At 41.0% G+C, this 14,396-nt stretch overlaps 1 protein-coding gene and 1 pseudogene across 2 annotated transcripts in view; one reads left to right on the top strand and one right to left on the bottom strand.

Annotated features, from left to right (window-relative positions):
• Positions 1-14,396, bottom strand: part of MCMBP (minichromosome maintenance complex binding protein) — a 64,739-nt gene that overhangs the window by 18,039 nt on the left and 32,304 nt on the right. Inside the window, exons 6-10 of one of the 2 annotated variants that reach the window (XM_060098822.1) lie at positions 12,092-12,236; positions 9,287-9,438; positions 7,485-7,585; positions 1,084-1,262; positions 621-744 (exon numbers count right to left, since the gene is read on the bottom strand). In XM_060098822.1, the coding sequence (XP_059954805.1) occupies positions 621-744; positions 1,084-1,262; positions 7,485-7,585; positions 9,287-9,438; positions 12,092-12,236 (701 nt within the window). The remainder of the gene's footprint in view (positions 1-620; positions 745-1,083; positions 1,263-7,484; positions 7,586-9,286; positions 9,439-12,091; positions 12,237-14,396) is intronic. The other variant, XM_060098828.1, reaches the window with a different exon arrangement.
• Positions 2,674-5,726, top strand: LOC132475970 (Y-box-binding protein 1-like; annotated as a pseudogene).

The following is a 14,396-nucleotide window of genomic DNA, read 5'->3' as shown; positions in this document are numbered from 1 at the left end:
ATGATAGGAAACGCTGAACAGAAATGACAAAAGCAAGATAATGATCTGTTTAGAGTATAATTGAGATCTAAGTAGGGATGGATACATCTGTAAACAAACAAAGATGATATGAACAGGTACCAAGATCTGTTAACTGAGATCATCTTTAAGTGGTGAGACTACAGACAATTTCAATTTTCTTCTTTATGCTCTTGGAACTTGTTGAAGGCACCCATGTTATTTTGAAATCAGAAAACAAAGAGCTGTAGTGAAGGGAAAGGGAGGGGGCACATGTCCACATACAAGTGAGATGAATACCCAATGGACCTCACAGAGCCTTGGGATGTATAAATAGAGAATTCAGAATGCCAAAAGGATAAAACAGCTCATTTTTACTCATTGGCCAGGTTCTTTATCTGACTTTTGCTCTTAAATTTAAGGAGATACAATCAAAATGCTACATGTGACACTGAGAAAAGTTGAAAAAGGAATTTCTGTGATTTGGTATAACACCTGTTACCCTGAACAAATAACCATCTGGTGATGAAGCCTAATAAACAAAAACAGAACCCTTTCTGTTCTTTCCCCCTCTCAACAGAACACCAAACTCCCTTAATTCCCACCGGGGAAAGAGCACTTACACTGTAGAAATGAGATGTAATATAAGATATTCAGCTGCCAAACTGTCTCCCAGAAGGGCGTGAGTGAGGAACCCAAGCAGTTCTGCTCTGACTGGAGACAATTCAGACATGAAACTGGAAACAACTGCAGAGAGAAGGGAGACCAGATTCAGAACACAAACCAGGTCCTCTCGTGTCTCTTAGGTTAAAAAGTAACTGGAACAAAGCACTGCATGTCAGTAGATGACTAGTATGGACTTAAAATACTGGTCAGTAAGTGATGCCAGTTGTCAAAATAAGACAGTATGTATACCTTTTGGGGGGCCTCATTTTAACGAAGAGAATTAACACAAAGGAAAATGGGGCAAAGAAATGGTGACCGCTGGAGAAATTTATTCTGACGACCAAGAACCTGACTGACAGCTCCACCACGCAGCTCTCACATGCTGGGTAAGTCTCTGGGCCACGAGGCTTCAGCACTTACACTTACAGGTTTTGCTCTCCTCCTTGTTAAGGCAAGCAGGCAGTAAAGGGTTGATGTGCTGCAACTTCTGGGCTAAAACCACATGGATTCTTGGCACTAAGGAGGCAGGAGGGCTGTGCACTCTCTGTTCTTCGGCTGTGTCCGTGCATTCCATTGGATCCAGCGGCGAAGAGGCATCCCTGCGGAGAGATGACAGAGCTTCAGTTCACAGAGGCGGCGGCTGCACAGATGTAAAAATAACACACATCTCTGAAAATCAAATGAGAACTCAAGCCAAGAACAATTTCACCTGCACGTCCCCTTAAAGAGCAGAAAACGCTCCTCTTCCTGGTGAGCAGTTACATCACAGATTTCAGGCTACTTTGGTCATATTATGAGATAATGTATTTCTTCTATTCTTCAAAATCTATAACATTTTTACTGAGTGTGCTGTAACTGCAACAAATGGGATACAGCATATCACTCATCAAGTTACTTCAAAATGCAGACACCCTTTCTTAAGCTACTACCTGGGACATCAAATACTTCATCGCATGTCTCAAAAATGGGGGTCTCTTCCTTAAAAGCCATCAGGTGTCTGCTATTCAGTGTGAAGAATTCATTCATCTCTCTTGCTAATTTCTTTTCCTAAATTTTATTCTTACATGATACCTCTCTTGAATAGTGAATAGACAAGCAGTGAAAAGGAAGTGTGAGTTTTTCAGATTTGCTAAATAAATTAGCAGATGACAGATTTATTGTGAGATGATTGAAACAAATGACTACAATGTTTTTAGACTTTACAGACTGACTCTAGAGAGTCATCAATTCGTACCACCATCTTCCTTAAATACAAGAATGATACCAACAACCTTTACATAGTGTGTACCTTGTGCCGGGCAATGTTCTTCACTTTGCACACGCAAATTCATTAAAACCTCACAACCACCCTCATGTATAATGAGGAAACCAAGCCACTGCAGACGTTAAGTGTAAGATCACAAAGCCAGTAAGTGGCCAAACCAGGATCCCAACCCAGGCCCTCTGGCTCAGTCTGTGTCCTAAAATGCCTCCATAGATGAAGTAACTCAAGCAGGAAATTCACCATAACCAGAAACAGCCAAGACAAGCAATTTTGTATGCCATTATTATGGAACTGTTTATTTAAAGTTGTTTAAAATGTCTGTTTTGCATCATTTTTTAAGTGTGAAAAAATAAGTTCTTCCTATGGAAAACCAAGATGAATGTCCAATATTTAACAAAAAACTCGACTGCAGGGGCAGAATATAATTCCTTTCTTTTGCCAACCTCAGGACAAAATAAAAAAGAATGAGGGTGGTCTGGATTTTCAGAATATATTAGGTTAAGTGAGGGGAAAAAATAGGTAAAAGAGCACAGATACCATGCCCCCTTTTATATAAGGCTAAGTGAGGAAAAAAAATACATATGTATCTGTTTTTGCAAAAAAGAGATACAGGAACGACAAAAGCAGAACTGAGGCTGGTTCCCTACAGCAGCAGTCCTCAGCCTTTTTGGCACCAGGGACCAGTTTCATGGAAGACAATTTTCCCGCGGATGGGCAGGGGAGTGGCGGGTGCAGGGGTTGGGGGCATGGTCCAGGTGGTAACGCGAGCAAGGGGAGCAGCAGATGAAGCCTCGCTCTCCTGCCCTACAGAGCATGGCTGGCAGCAGGGTAGAAGAGATGAGGGTAGTGGGGAATGACATGCCTACGTCCTTTTTATACAGTTTTGATTTGGGCAACAATTTCCACGTTTTCTATACTTACCTTTAAGTACAGAAACCAATAAGGACGGAGGGAAAACTCTGCAGTGAAACACAATGGAAACAAATGAACCTAACTATGTATAATGACTAACAACCAGCAGAGCACTGAAGTGGGAGGAAGTCACCCAGGTAACTCTGGAACACCGCTGACTATAAATACACTCTCATTCTAAAATAAAAATTGGAAACAAATAATGAACTCAAGTTACTAGGTTTGTTTTTTGCAGTGGTATGGGTTATCAGTTCCGAAATTACCTTCTCTGCATAGCAGTCTCCTCTTACCAGCAGGGAATACATTCCAAAACCCCTAGTGGATGCCTGAAACTGTGGATAGTACTGAGCCCCATATATAATATGTTTTTTCCTATATATACATTCCTATGATAAAGTTTAATTTACAAATCAGGCACAGTAAGAGATTAACCATGATAACTAATAATAAAAATGAACAAGTACAATGATATACTACAATAAAAGTTATGTGAATGTGGTTTCTCTCTCAAAATATCTTATTGTACAAATTTAATGCCTTCTCCATCTTAACTAAGCACTTATCACATACCGTGACTGTAACTTTTGCATGTTGAGATGCAAAAGCAAAACTAGCACTAATGTCTTTTTCCATCTCAACAATTTCACAGAATCTTCTGTTCTTACTGTAGATCTTAAGAACCTCAGCATACGATTCTTTTTCTTTCCGTATAAGTCAAAAAATTTTACCTTTTCACTTTAAAAAAAAAAGCATTTTACAGCTTTTCTTTGGCATACCCAAATTGCCAGGATCACTACTCTTGTGCTTTGGAGCCATTATTAAGTAAAATAAGGGTTACTTGAATACAGGCACTGTGATACCTGGAAAGTCGATCTGATAACTGAGATGGCTACTAAGTGACTAACGGATGGCATACCCTGGACAAAGGGATGATTCACGTCCTGGGCAGGACGGAGTGGGGCATCTCGAGACTTCATCACGCTACTAAGAAAGGTATGCAATTTAAAACTTATTGTTGGGGCCTCCCTGGTGGCGCAGTGGTTGAGAGTCCGCCTGCCGATGCAGGGGATACGGGTTCGTGCCCCGGTCTGGGAGGATCCCATATGCCGCGGAGCGGCTGGGCCCGTGAGCCATGGCCGCTGGGCCTAGGCATCCGGAGCCTGCGCTCCGCAACGGGAGGGGCCACAGCAGTGAGAGGCCCGCATACCGCAAAGAAAAAAAAAAAAAAACTTATTGTTTATTTCTGGAATTTCCCAGTTATTATTTTTAGACAGCGGTTGACTGTAGGTAACTGAAACCATGGAAAGCAAAACCAAAGTAAGGGGGACCCTACTACATCATAGAATTGAGCAAAGGAATATATTGAGGATACTGGGAGTCAAGTTTCTTTCTGTTAGAAAAGGGAATTACAAATACGGAAAGGAGGAAGACTAGAATGACACCGAGTTGTGGAGCTGAACTGAACTGGAACCAGGAAGACAGTGTGAGCTCATGGTTTCTGATATTGTAAATAATATAAAAATATATGTAGATGTGTGTATATAAACGTGTGCGTGTGTGAGTATGTATATATTTCCTTGCTCTGCTGAAACGGCATAGAAGCAATGCCAGCTCAGTACCAGTGAGCACACCAGTACTCAAATCTTGATTTTTTAAATATAATTCCTCACTAAAAGAAACAGGTGCTCTTTGGAAAAAGGGCTGAAACTGAGGCTGAAGCACGGGAAGTACAAGATGAGGCTGAAACAGCTTAATGCATCAGAAAATATATGTTCAAAAATGGTAAGATAAGGTCATGTCAAAAAGAACCCAGAGTTCGATCGATCAGTAGCAGGAGCGGACCCCAGAGAGCCTGGAGCAGCCCCACTGCCGCCGCCGGCCCCACTCACCATCACCACAACCACAAGCAGCGAGGCCGAGACCCAGCAGCCACCTGCCGCCCAACCCCCCGCCCTCACTGCTGCCACCGCCAAGCCCGGTAAGACGGGCATGCGCAGGACTGGCAGCGGCACAGGCAGCAGTGGCCCCGGAGGCCTCATATCAGCGGCGCCTGCCGGTGGGGACAAAAAAGTCATTACAGTGAAGGTTCTGGGAACAGTAAAATGGTTCAGTGTAAGAAACAGATATGGTTTCATCAACAGGTATGACACCAAGGAACATGTATTTGTACACCAGACTGCCATAAAGAAGAACCCCAGGAAGTACCTTCGCAGTGTAGCAGATGGAGAGACTGTGGAGTTCGATGTTGCTGAAGGAGAAAAGGGTGCGCAGGCAGCAAATGTTACAGGCCCTGGTGGAGTTTCAGCGCAAGGCAGTAAATATGCAGCATACCGTAACCATCATAGACACTATCCACGTCGCAGAGGTCCTCCACGCAATCACCCGCAGAATTACCAGAACAGTGAGAGTGGGGAAAAGAATGAGTGATCGGCGAGTGCTCCCGAAGGGCTGGCCCAACAGCGCCGGCCCTACCGCAGGTGAAGGTGCCCGCCTTACTGCATGTGGAGACCCAATGGGAGTTGACCACGGCACTCCAACCCTCCTGTGCAGAGAGAAGTGATGGAGGGTGCTGACCACCAGGGTGCAAGGAGAACAAGGTAGAGGAGTGAGACAGAATATGCCCTCCTCGCCAAAGACGCCCAGAGAGGACGGCAATGAAGAAGAGAAGGAAAATCAAGGAGATGAGACCCAGCGTCAGCAGCCACCTCGACCTCGGTACCGCAGCAACTTCAACTACCAATGAAGACGCCCAGAAAACCCTGAACCGCAAGATGGCAAAGAGACAAAAGCAGCCAATCCACCAGCTGAGAATTCATCCGCTCCCGAGGCTGAGCAGGGCAGGGCTGAGAAAATGCTGGCTTACCATCTCTACCATCACCCAGTTTAGTCATCCAACAAGAAGAAATGAATATGAAATTCCAGCAGTAAGAAATGAACAAAAGATTGGAGATGAAGACCTTAAGTGCTTGCTTTTTGGCTGTTGACCACATAACTAGAACTATCTGCATTATCTAAGCAGCAAGGAGTTTTTATTATTTTTACCTAAAGACGTCTCTTTTTGGTAATGACAAACGTGTTTAAAAAAAAAAAAAGAAAAAGCTTGTTTTTTCTCAATACACTTTTAAAGGTTTTTAAATTGTTTCTTATCTGGTCAAGTTGAGATTTTTTTAAAATCTCATTTTTAATTTGCAATAAAAGTTTACCGCTTGATTTTTTCAAAAAAGTCAACAAACTGCAAGCACCAGTTATAAGGTCTTAAATAATAATAATAATTTAAAAAAAAGAACCCAGAGCCTGCTTAAAGTGGCTCCCAGTAGCCAAATATGGGAAAATTTGAGGCTCAAAATAAATAACAGATCAACATCCACACAAACATAAACAAAAATTATTTGAATGAATAGAGAGAAATCTTACAGTAGAATGCCAATGAATAAATGTAGAAGGAATGACTGAACAGAAAATCACCATCAGAGTAACAATTGAGTCTAACAAGAATAATCAATGAATGCTAAAATAAGTGGGTGAAAATTAAATGAAACTGAAATGATATGGTCTTGAAGTATCTCTCTCTAAATTACCTGTTAACTACAAAGTAAAAAATAGTAACTTTACAGTAGAGAAACCTGTTAGACACCACCTTAACCTGAGCAAAAGAATATATTGAGGATACTGGGAGTCAAGTTTCTTTCTGTTAGAAAAGGGGATTACAAATACGGAAAGGAGGAAGACTAGAATGACACCGAGTTGTGGAGCTGAACTGAACTGGAACCAGGAAGACAGTGTGAGCTCATGGTTTCTGATATACTGACTTGTAAATAATATAAAGACTGATGTACGTGTGTACCACAAGTAACCAAGTGGTCAAAAAGAACTTCACGAGGAAGGGGATATTGTACCTGCTGGTGTGATACACTGAGAAAGATACATCACTTTGTAGTTTCCTGCCCAAAATGTATAACCAGAATCTAATCACACAAAAACATCAGACAAACCTAAACTGAGAGACATCCTACAAAATAACTGGCTTCTACTCTTCAAGTGTCAAGGTTCTGCTCTGCCATGTGAGGACACAGCAAGAAGACAACCATCTGCAAACCAGGAAAAAGGCCCTCACTAGACACTGGCGTCTTAACCTTGGATTTCCCAGCTTCCATAACTGTGAGAAATGAATTGTTTGTTGTATAAGCTGAAAGAACAGAAAAAATTGTCAAGGCCTTGAAGGACAACAAAGAGCTGGAGACTGCTCCAGGTTAACGCAACGAGTGATCCTGAGGATCCTGGACCAAGAAAATGACTGTCAGAAAGAACAGCAATGAGACAATTAGTGAAATTTAGTGTGGTCTGTGGTTAGTGTATTGTGTATTCACAGCAAATTTCCAAACTTTGTAGCTATACTGATTATATACAAGGAGGTCTTTGTTCTTAGGAAATATAAATGCAACAGCATTTAGGATATGACATACGTAACTTACTCTCAAGTGTTTCCAAAAAGTGTACGTATATATAAAAATGCGTGTATATAAAAATAAGCAAATGGAGCATAAGCGTTAATAATTTGTAAATTCGGGTGAAGGGAGATAGGGAGTTCTTTATAATTTCAAACTTTCAGAAAAGTTGGAGGGTAATTATGTCAAAATAGACTCACCTTTCATCATTATTCAGTATACTTAGCACGGGATCCACAGACAGTATGCCATATAACTCAAGAACATCATTTACTTTAAAACAATCCCAGTCTTCATAGACCTAACAAGAGGCCACACAAAATCACACTGTTAGGACTAAATAACACCAAAAGAGCATACGATATTAGTCTTAAAGTTAAAGTAATAATAATATCTTAGCATTTTAAATCAGAAAATGAACCTCAAAGCAACTCCTTTATTTGATAAATTGAGATCAAGAGAGGTAAAGCACTTACCTGAAGTCATTCTGCAATGAGCAAATACGTTAACTAAAACATGGGACCTCCTGACTCCTGGCCAATGTCTGTTTCCCTACTACATTCAGAGAAAAGGCTTTCCCCCAAGGATGATGGTCAACTAAAACTAGAAACATGCAGTATCTCAAAATCTATTAAATACATCAAGAGAAGGGAAAAACCCACGATTATTAACTCTGGACTTATTCACAAGCTATGTAGTGTTAGCAGGATTAACACAAACTTAGAATGGCCATGAGGTTTCTCACGGTAAAGAGCCAAACTTTCAAAGCTGTCTATCATGATGGATATTAGAAACTGTCAAAGCCTCCTACTGGTGAGACCTAAGAGAAGCATGGAAGGAAAAACGTGCTAATTCTTGCTCCTGTGCTACATAACTAAAGTGCCATTTAAGTTAAAGCCACGACAACTAAGAATAGAAATTCTCAATGATCATTTCTGAAACTTGTATCACTTGTTCACCTCTCATGATTAAAAAATCAGAATAAGCAGAATAGGGGAACAAACTATTAACAGATTTTTTTCCTTCTACCTTATTTTAAATCTAAGTGAGAAATGGCTTTTGATAAGAAAAGGATGAATGATGAAAGTAAAGCAGATAGGGACTTCCCTGGTGGTCCACTGGTTAAGAATCCACCTTCCAGTGCAGGGTACGCAGGTTCGATCCCTGGTGCGGGAACTAAGATCCCACATGTGGTGGGGCAACTACGCCCGCGCTGCAACTACATAGCCTGCGTGTCTCAACTAGAGAGAGGCCAGCGCACCGCGACAAAGATGCCACGCAACTAAGACCCGACGTGGCCAATAAATAAATAAATAAATATTAAAAAATAAAGCAGATATTAGTAAGTTAGAAATGATATAGGAAGGAAATAGATATTAATTTAAAAGTTGTTCCACATCTATCTGAAATATCCATTTTTTGTAAACAATGCTGTGGTAGACAAAATAATGTCCCCCCACCACTCTGACCAATATCCACTTCTTAATCGCTGGAATCCTTGAGTATGTTGTTACCTTACATGTAAAAGGAACTTGTATAAATTAAGGACCCTAAGATGGGGAGATTATTCTGGATTGCATGGGTGGGCTCAATGTAATCATACATGTCCTTAAAATTGGAGAATCTCTCCTACCTAAGGTCAGAGGGAGATGTGACTATGAAGAAATGGTCAGAGGGCTGCATTACTGCTGACTTGGAAGATGGAGGAAGGGGCCACGAGCCAAGGAATAATGGCAGCCTCCAAACGCTGGAAAAGGCAAGAAAACACATTCCCCCCCCAAAGCCTCCAGAGAGGAGCCAGTCCTGCTGTCACCTGAAGTTTACCCCCAGTGAGATCCATGTTGGACTTCTGGCCTAAAGCCTGCAAAATGATAAATTTTGTTGTTTTAAGCCACTAAGCTTGTGGTGGTTTGTTATAGCAGCAAGAGAAAACTTGCTAATACAAATGCTAAGACACTTAACACATCTTTGTCAGCATCAGGTCTATGAAAGATTTTATTACCTTCACGAGGCATGCAGGACCCTTCTCTCCTGGCAGTGGAAAATTCAGATCAAAAGGAGAAGAGAGGTTTAGCAAGTTCAGCTGCTGTCCAGAAGAAGCTTCCGTTTCTAAACGTTTTGGTTCTCCACACCACTGAAGACCACCAACACTCCCTAAATTCAAAGGGACAGCATTGCACGTCGTCATTGCTAAGGCTTCCTGGAGATAAAGAACATTCCTAAACAGCCTTTTGAATTTGATAGAAATGATGCTTCTGAGCTTGCAGACTTCAGGTTGTTACAGTTTTTAAGGAAATAACACATACTAGAAGCCCTTTGACCTATCAAGAGAACAAAGATTATTATGAAGATCCGAAAGTGTAATCACTTTCCCCCTGCAATAAAATGGCAACAAATCCCCCCCCAATCAAATTTCATGTAAGTAACTTTAAAAGTTAATATTTAACATCGTTACTTGACATCTTTGACCCAAGGAGTACACGGGTCTACTGACAACAAAAACACCTTTGTAGAACATACTTCTTTCTACTTATTAAGTAGAATAAAACCATATAGCAATAAATTCATTTACCAAACATCTATTAATGTCCACTATGTACCAGGAATCAGACTAGCTGCTGGGGATACAAAATATCATTTAAAGATAGCCTCGGGGGCTTCCCTGGTGGCGCAGTGGTTGAGAGTCCGCCTGCCAATGCAGGGGACACGGGTTCGAGCCCTGGTCTGGGAGGATCCCACATGCCGCGGAGCAACTGGGCCCGTGAGCCACGATTACTGAGCCTGTGCTCCGCAACAAGAGAGGCCGCAACAGTGAGAGGCTCACGCACCGTGATTAAGAGTGGCCCCCACTCGCCGCAGCTAGAGAAAGCCCTTGCACAGAAACGAAGACCCAACACAGCCAAAACTAAAATTAATTAATTAATTAATTAAAAATAAAAAAATAAAGATAACCTCTACCCCTAAAGTAGTCACAGTTTAGGGCTGATAACTAGTTAGAATTAAAATATAGCTTCCCATACCACACAATATTGCTCAGCAATAAAAAAGAATAAACTATTGATATAAGCAACAACTTGAATGGATCTCAAGGGAATTTTGCTGAATGAAAAAAGCCTATCTATAAAGTCTATATACTACATGATTCCATTTATGTAACATTCTTAAAATGACAAAATGATGAAGAACAAATTAGTGGCTGCCAGGGGGAGGTAGAGAGGCAGGAGAGGTGGGTATGATTATAAAAGGGCAACATGAGAGATCTAGGTAATGAACTCTTCTGTATCCTGACTGTGGTAGTGGTCACATGAATCTACACATGTGATGAAACTGCACCGAACTAAATACATACACATGCACAAAAATAACTGCATGTAAAAATGTGAATTCTGAATAAGGTCTGTGGACTATATCAATATCCATTTCCTGGTTATGATATTCTACTATTAATTATGCAAGATGTTGACCCAGATGAAACTGGATCAAGTATATACAGGATCTCTCTTATGTTTTACAACTGCATGTGAATCTACACTTATCTCCAAAACAGCTTAAAATATATATACAGCCTGAAAGATTGCCTAGAGACCAACAAACAAGGTAAACTTTACATAAATAATGCATCAAATGTATTCAAAAACCCTGAAACGTATGATATTCAAACATAAGGGGCAAGAAATAGAAAGAAGCATCAATAGCTTAAATGATAAGAGAATCACCATATGTCTTGGATTCTAATATGTTATTTGTTATGATACACCGTTAATTTTAATAAACATTTGGGATGAGTGGAGAAAAAGAATACTATCACATTTGTATACATTTACTGTAAAACATTCCAATTTTAAAAACATTAAAATATGCCTTAGCATTAAAGAAATACAGTAATATGAACTTATAAAGTAGAATAATATATGATTAAATGAAATTCAGTAGTATATCTTTGTTTACCACTGAGTGTTATATTTGCCCTCTCAACCCATCCTTCACATTCAAATTAACTAGACTAATTTGTTTTTACCTCCTCTGCCTTTAACTTGTCCTTGGATTAAAGATGCTAAAGAAAAATGACTGGACACAAAAGGAGAAATAAAGACAAACTTATCTACCTGCCGTATGAAGGAATTCAGTGCTCCTAATAACTGTGACTGGAGAAATTAATAATGATATACACCAATTTTGAAATTATCTCATTCTCTTAGAAAATTTCAACTTTTGGTTTCCTTGTTTTAATCAGAATTGCATTTTAATTAATTTTAATATATAAACCACTACAAACTTACATAAATAGAACAAACAGAACTGTGACTATTCTAAGGGTTATTTGCTTTAAAGTTTAGGAGTAAGTAATCCAGTACACCACAATTTCACATTTTTCCTCCAATGTTTTCAGTCTTACTAATTAAAGCATCACTATTCCAAAAAGAAAATAAGAAAAGATGTTTCAGATATAAATAAGTCACTTTTAGGGTAGAGTACTTCATATTTCTTAAAAGCTGAGATTAAAAAAAATATGAAGAAAGATCAAAGACCTTTTCCAGCTACCCAAATTGAGACCCTTAACAACTGACAGTAGAGTAGCCACTTCTCACTAAGTGATGCCTAACTGCTCAATTATGAAGCACAGTCTGACCAAAGAGTAACTGTTCAAACACTCAAAACTGACTATAACTCTGATAAACCTCAAAGCAAAGTTGTCAAATCACTGCCAGCTCCTAAATCTAGAGCTATGCTATACAACAATTAATTGTGAATACGAATCTACTGCAAGAGACCAGAAGTCTACCGAAAGCCCAATGGCACACACTACCTGCTTGCCTGGCACCTGCATGCTGCTCTTTCTGTTTATTTGGCTGTAGGTCCATATCTTCATCATCTTCATAACTCCTCTTGTGACGACTGGGAGTGTAGGATGTTGAAGGGCTGACTCGAGCTTGGTTTGTATTAACATAGGCGTTAAATGAAAGGTTAAGGAAAGATTTTCATGAACTGGGGAATATCGTTAAGTTACCCTACCTAGGTGACTAATAAAAGACTATTACTTTGGCAGTTTGGTTAAAATAAAAATGTATTTTTAAAAGAAAGTTGATGTGGGCTTCCCTGGTGGCACAGTGGTTGAGAGTCCGCCTGCCAATGCAGGGGACACGGGTTCGTGCCCCGGTCCGGGAAGATCCCACGTGCCGCGGAGCAGCTGGGCCCGTGAGCCATGGCCGCTGAGCCTGCGCGTCCGGAGCCTGTGCTCCACAACGGGAGAGGCCGCGGCAGTGAGAGGCCCGCGTATCGCCAAAAAAAAAAGGTTGATGTATACAATAAATAAGCTATAAGGATATATTGTATAGCAGCGGTCCCCAACCTTTTTGGCACCAGGGACCAGCTTCATGGAAGACAACTTTTCCCGGACAGGTGTGTGTGTGTGTGTGTGTATGGGGGGGATGGTTCAGGCGGTAATGAGAGCGATGGGGAGCGGCAAAATGAAGCTTCCCTCACTCGTCTGCCACTCACCTCCTGCTGTGCAGCCCAGTTCCTAACAGGCCACGGCCCAGGGGTTGGGGACCCCTGTTGTATAACACAGGGAATATAGCCAATATTTTATAATAAATATGGAGTATAATCTATCAAAATTTTGAATCATTATGTTGTACACCTGAAATTAAAACACTATTGTAGGGCCTCCCTGGTGGCGCAAGTGGTTGAGAGTCCGCCTGCCGATGCAGGGGATGCGGGTTCGTGCCCCGGTCTGGGAGGATCCCATGTGCCGCGGAGCGGCTGGGCCCGTGAGCCATGGCCGCTGAGCCTGCGCGTCCGGAGCCTGCGCGTCCGGAGCCTGTGCTCCGCAACGGGGGAGGCCACAACAGTGAGAGGCCCGCATACCGCAAAAAAAAAAAAAAAAAAACACTATTGTAAATCAACCACACCTCAATTTTTTAAAAAACCCCAAAATTGGGGCTTCCCTGGTGGCGCAGTGGTTGAGAGTCCGCCTGCCAATGCAGGATACACAGGTTCGAGCCCTGGTCTGGGAAGATCCCACATGCCACGGAGCAGCTGGCCCCGTGAGCCACAATTACTGAGCCTGCGCGTCTGGAGCCTGTGCTCCGCAACAAGAGAGGCCGCGATAGTGAGAGGCCCGCGCACCGCGATGAGGAGTGGCCCCCATTTGCCGCCAACTAGAGAAAGTTCTCGCACAGAAACGAAGACCCAACACAGCCATTAAAAAAAAAAAAAAAAAAAAAACCTCAATAGGTTACCAGAGTAATTCAAGGTAAACTACAAATAAAGGATAATTGAGACCGCACCCAATTAAAAAAAAAAAACCCAGAATAACAAAAATTTCTTTTCAATAAAAGAAGGCTGAACTTCCAGTTTGGGTCATAAGAATTAACTGCTCAAACTTATGCCCCCTACCTTGCTGTAAAGAACTGTAAAACTGATCTCCCAAGGCAACAGAAATAAAAGCAAAAATAAACATATGGAACCTAATCAAACTTAAAGCTTTCACACAGAAAAGGAACTATAAATAAAATGAAAAGACAACCTATGGATTGGGAGAAAATATTTGCAAAAGATGAGACCTACAAGGGCTTAATTTCCAAAATATACAAACAGCTCATACAACTCAATAAGAAAAAAACAACCCAATCAAAAAATGGGCAGAAGATCTAAACACTTCTCCAAAGACAGAATTAAGAAGGCCAACAGGCACATGAGAAGATGCTCAACATCGCTAATTATTAGAGAAATGCAAATCAAAACTACAGTGAGGTATAATCACTTCACACTGGTCAGAATGGCCATCATCAAAAAGTCTACAAATAGTGCTTGCTTCGGCAGCACATATACTAAAAAAAGTCTACAAATAATAAGTGCTGGAGTGTGGAGAAAAGGGAACCCTCCTACACTGTTGGTGGGAATGTAAAGTGGTGCAGCCCCTATGGAAGACAGAATGGAGGCTCCTTAAAAAACTAAAAATAGAGTTACCATTATGATCCGGCAATCTCACTCCTGGGCATATATACAGAAAAGATAAAAGCTCTAATTTGAAAAGATACATGCGTCCCAATGTTCAAAGCAGCACTAGTTACAATAAACAAGACATGGAAGCAACCTAAATGTCCATC

This window comes from Mesoplodon densirostris, chromosome 1, assembly GCF_025265405.1.
Source record: "Mesoplodon densirostris isolate mMesDen1 chromosome 1, mMesDen1 primary haplotype, whole genome shotgun sequence".
Classification (NCBI taxonomy): domain Eukaryota; kingdom Metazoa; phylum Chordata; class Mammalia; order Artiodactyla; family Ziphiidae; genus Mesoplodon; species Mesoplodon densirostris.
The sequence above is the reverse complement of the archived record's forward strand: the minus strand, read 5'-3'. Positions and strand labels throughout refer to the sequence as shown.